At 33.0% G+C, this 4226-nt stretch overlaps 1 protein-coding gene across 1 annotated transcript; it reads left to right on the top strand.

Moving 5' to 3' along the window:
* The first annotated feature begins 385 nt into the window (after positions 1-385).
* On the top strand, positions 386-3712 carry LOC115991969 (protein SRG1-like). The gene is made up of 4 exons (XM_031115981.1): positions 386-955; positions 1146-1390; positions 1644-1968; positions 3327-3712. The coding sequence occupies exons 1-4, from the start codon at positions 707-709 to the stop codon at positions 3594-3596; spliced, it is 1089 nt and encodes a 362-aa protein (XP_030971841.1). The 5' UTR covers positions 386-706; the 3' UTR covers positions 3597-3712.
* Positions 3713-4226: the final 514 nt, after the last annotated feature.

The raw sequence follows: 4226 nt of genomic DNA, 5'->3' as shown, positions 1-4226 counted from the left end.
TTATGAGCAAATAATGAGACAAATAGTTCTACTCTTCTTCCTAATCTCCCTTCTCCTAGTAATTGAGATTATATTTGGTATAATGATAAAGAGATTTTATCAACTAATTAGTTACCTTTTTCAAGACAAGACAAATAAAACTTCTATCAATCTACTTTTATTTTTGGATAATTCCTTTATTACAATAAATAGTAAAAGAGAGAGAAAATATTCTATTAATGAAACCAAAGTCTTGTCAATGTTATAGTTCAAATCTTTCTATTATGGTCAGTTTAAATGGAAGGAGAGTAAAGACTAACTTTACTTTAACTTCCCCTTCATCTGAATTATCCATTAAAGAACTTTGGTCCAAATCTCACACTCTCTTATTTTTTTGAAAGCAAAAAATTATATTAGTGAGGGTATAATTCTTGACTTTCGGACTTTACCCACAATTCTCTCTCTCACAGGTATCCCGTGCTTCCTTTTTTAACCCAAAAAAAAAGTTCCTAGCCTTTTCTCTTTCACTTTTCTCCTCCATTCTAGGTTGACTTCTCTTCCATTTCTTTATGAATTTTCCCACTCTGGTATATTTCTTCAATAACCTTGTAAAAGTTAGTACTAGCTAGAATTTATATGACACACGTTGTTGCAAAAATTATCTGGCTATATAAGTACACATCACACCATGATAATAGTAGGTGAACTTGGATCGGCAAATTAAGCAATGGCATCTTCACTGCCAGTGTGTCTAGCTAGTTCTTCTCATTTAGTCCTGAGCATCGAGGAAGAGCTCGCCAAAGACCCCAAAAACACAGTCCCAGAACGCTATGTTCGCGTTGGTCAAAACCCTCCAATTCTAGAAACCCCTATACCAATCCCCACAATCGACATGAAACAACTTGTTTCCCTAGAAACTAAAGACTTGGAAAAAATGAAGTTGCATGAATGTTGCAAAGAATGGGGTCTCTTTCAGGTTTTTTTCTCAACTATTATTTTTAATTAGTTTTCAATTCATTAACAAACATGATAGTTTGGGCTTACATTTCACTTTTTGTGAAATTCATGTGTCTTTGTAGATTTTCTTGGCTGCATGCATTGGAAAAGATATTATCACTTTCTTCTCAAGTAAACAACCTAATAGTTGTCATATTGTTGTTGCGCAGTTGGTAAATCATGGAGTTAGTTCTTCACTCTTGGAGAAGCTGAATGATGAGATTGAAGGATTCTTCAAGCTTCCTTTGGAAGAAAAAATGAAGTACAAGATAAGGCCAGGTGACGTTCAAGGCTATGGAACCGTGGTCCGATCCGATAACCAAAGGCTTGACTGGGGTGATAGGATGTATATGATAATAAACCCTCTTCATAGACGAAAGCCTTATCTCTTTCCAGAGCTCCCTTCATCTTTGAGGTTCCCTCTCTCTCTCTCTCTCTCTCTCTCTCTCTCTCATATATCATTTTTTTTTCATAAGCTTTACAAACTAAGACATCGTTATTCACAACAAAAAAAATTATATTTTTTTTTAATATTGTTAAAGTAGCATCAATTATATTTATTGTTATATAAGTTTGTTTTTAGTAAAATTTGTAGCTTTCCCCTTCTTTTTTTTTTTTTTTTTAAGCTTAAGTTTTGGGTCACTAAACTAATTTTCTGTTTTCACTAGAGAAACTTTGGAGGCTTACTTATTGGAGTCACAAAGACTTGCTATGCAACTTTTTGGTTATTTGGGAGAGCTCCTAGAGATGGAAATGGGAGAGATGGAGGAGTTGTTTGAAGATGGGATGCAATCTGTGAGGATGACCTACTATCCTCCATGCCCACAGCCAGAGCTGGTTGTAGGTCTCACACCTCACTCAGACGCAGCTGGTATCACCATCCTCCACCAAGCTAATGGAGTCGAAGGTTTTCAAATAAAGAAAGATGGTGTTTGGATTCCTGTGAATTTCCTCCCAAATGCCTTTGTTGTGAATATGGGAGACATTCTAGAGGTTTGACACTCTTTTCTTTCTTTCCCTTCCTTTCAAAAGTTATTTATGATATATTGAATCTTGTCTATTTTGTGGAAAAGTAACGTTACATGTACAAATTATTTTACAACATTTTTACAAATTGATGTTATGGCTAACTTTTTATTGATTTTCATCTAAACTTATCATTAACATCACTTTCTCATTTACCAATAATCATTCACTACATCAACAATTTGTAAATCATTTTGTAAAATAATTTGTATCTCTAGCATTACTCCTTTATGAAACCTTCATTATTATATCCAAACATCTTTCTTTGCTAAAAAGGTTTTCAAACAAAGAATTATATGAATATTCTATGTTGCCTACAAATTACGTAACATGTGTTTTCCCTAAAAAAAATGATTTATTGAACAACTTTCTTTTTCTGAATATTTATTAAACGCCTTACTGATTAAAAATCATTACCTTTCAATAACATATGGTAACTATAACATTGAAAACCCAATGGAACATGATTCTCTCCGTTTCAAACTTGAAATTACGATTAAGATTTTATTTTCCAAATGTAATAGAAGCTGTCATGTAAGTTCAAATAATGTGATATTAGATATACTTTTAAATTTATAATATTCTATGTTGCAAGTACTGTAATTAGACCATGAGCCATATATGTTCTCTACAAATAATGCAACATCGTGGGACAAAAAATGCTTGTCTGGTTTCACACAAAATAAGAATGTCTAACTAGCTCATGACCAACACAAAATATTCAACATTCAAATTTTGTAATAAGCAATGCAAAAACTAATTATGAGGGAGATGGTTATCTCGATGGCCTTACTGTGACGATAATTATTATGATATGGCACTTTGTATGTTGTTAAATATTATAAAATAAAATTGCAACCTTGAAATGGACTCTCTATATTTCAAATGAAATAGAGATGATCTTGTTCTAATAAAGAATCAAGTGCAACCGACATCTTTCTACCACAGGAGTGCTGTCACAGCTGTAAGGGCATTGACATAACCATTGTTCCATCCAATTGTAAGACTTTGTGTGATTTGGGAGCCAGCTCATGTAGAGCACAGAATGCCCCAAAAAATAAAGTAAGCACAGCCATAAGTATATATGAAGTTCCTCCTCACACAGCCTCTTCTGCCTCATCACTAAAACTCCACATGCAGAGACCAAACTAATGATGAGGATATATAAGAAACAACAATAAAACAAATATAATAACATGAAAGTAGCAAGCTTATAAAATTCAACCAAAAATTTTAGACAAATAATGAAATAAAGACCTAATATTAGATCTATCATGTCTATTTTCGACTGGTATATTTATCTGTCTAATTTGTACTTTTTGCAGATTTTGAGCAATGGTCTCTATAACAGCATTGAGCACAGAGCAAATGTAAATCCAGAGAAAGAAAGGATCTCCATTGCTATGTTTTTCAACCCAAAATTTGAGGCGGAATTTGGGCCAGCAAGTAGTATGTTAAACCCAAATAACCCACCATTATTTAGAAGGGTGGGAATGGAAAAGTATGTCAAGGATTTCTTCTCTCGGAGCCTCAATGGAAGGACATACTTAGACTATATGAGGATCAAAAACGGAGAAGCCAACAGTGCTAATTGATCGCCAAAACTGAATGTAATATGTCATAGTATTTATTATGTGCAGTGGTGCTTGAGTACTGGCAGTGGCTATAGCGTCTTTATCGATTTAATGCGCATTTTGAATGGTGATCTGATATATATATATATATATATATATATATCATATTATTCGGCTTCACCATGATTGAATTGGACTTATCTCACGTCCCACCTAACGTTTACGTTTTATTGCCTTCTTCTTTTCTTTCTTTTTTTTCTTTTTTTTCTGCTGCTGTGCACGCTTTTTGGGAGACAACGGTTACTGTTTATAAACAGTAGCCGCCTTTATAGACTTTTTAATCCTCTATTATTAGTTTTGTGGGTCCCATAAATAGTATACAGGACTCACAAATTTTACTTTTCAGCAATTTTTTCATTAAAAATAGGTCTCATGGTACCATTCACACATTTAAAAATTATTTTGCTACAATATTTTTAGTTTTCAATTTTCAGTTTCAACAAAATAAATTCTATCCAAACAGACCCTAAATATCCATTTAAAAATATAAACACCAAAACCCTCGTATGTGAATCAAACACTAAATTTTATGTAATTATTGTGGAAAATTTCCAAACGTGAATGATTATAATGATAAGATAACACTAACAC

Source organism: Quercus lobata, chromosome 5 (assembly GCF_001633185.2).
Source record: "Quercus lobata isolate SW786 chromosome 5, ValleyOak3.0 Primary Assembly, whole genome shotgun sequence".
NCBI lineage: Eukaryota > Viridiplantae > Streptophyta > Magnoliopsida > Fagales > Fagaceae > Quercus > Quercus lobata.
The sequence above is the reverse complement of the archived record's forward strand: the minus strand, read 5'-3'. Positions and strand labels throughout refer to the sequence as shown.

Excerpts from the sequence above, each read along its gene's own strand:
- LOC115991969 (XM_031115981.1), top strand. The coding sequence starts at position 707 with ATGGCATCTTCACTGCCAGTGTGTCTAGCTAGTTCTTCTCATTTAGTC. Across the intron at positions 956-1,145 it reads AAGAATGGGGTCTCTTTCAG|TTGGTAAATCATGGAGTTAG; the intron begins GTTTTTTTCTCA and ends GTTGTTGCGCAG. Across the intron at positions 1,969-3,326 it reads ATATGGGAGACATTCTAGAG|ATTTTGAGCAATGGTCTCTA; the intron begins GTTTGACACTCT and ends TACTTTTTGCAG.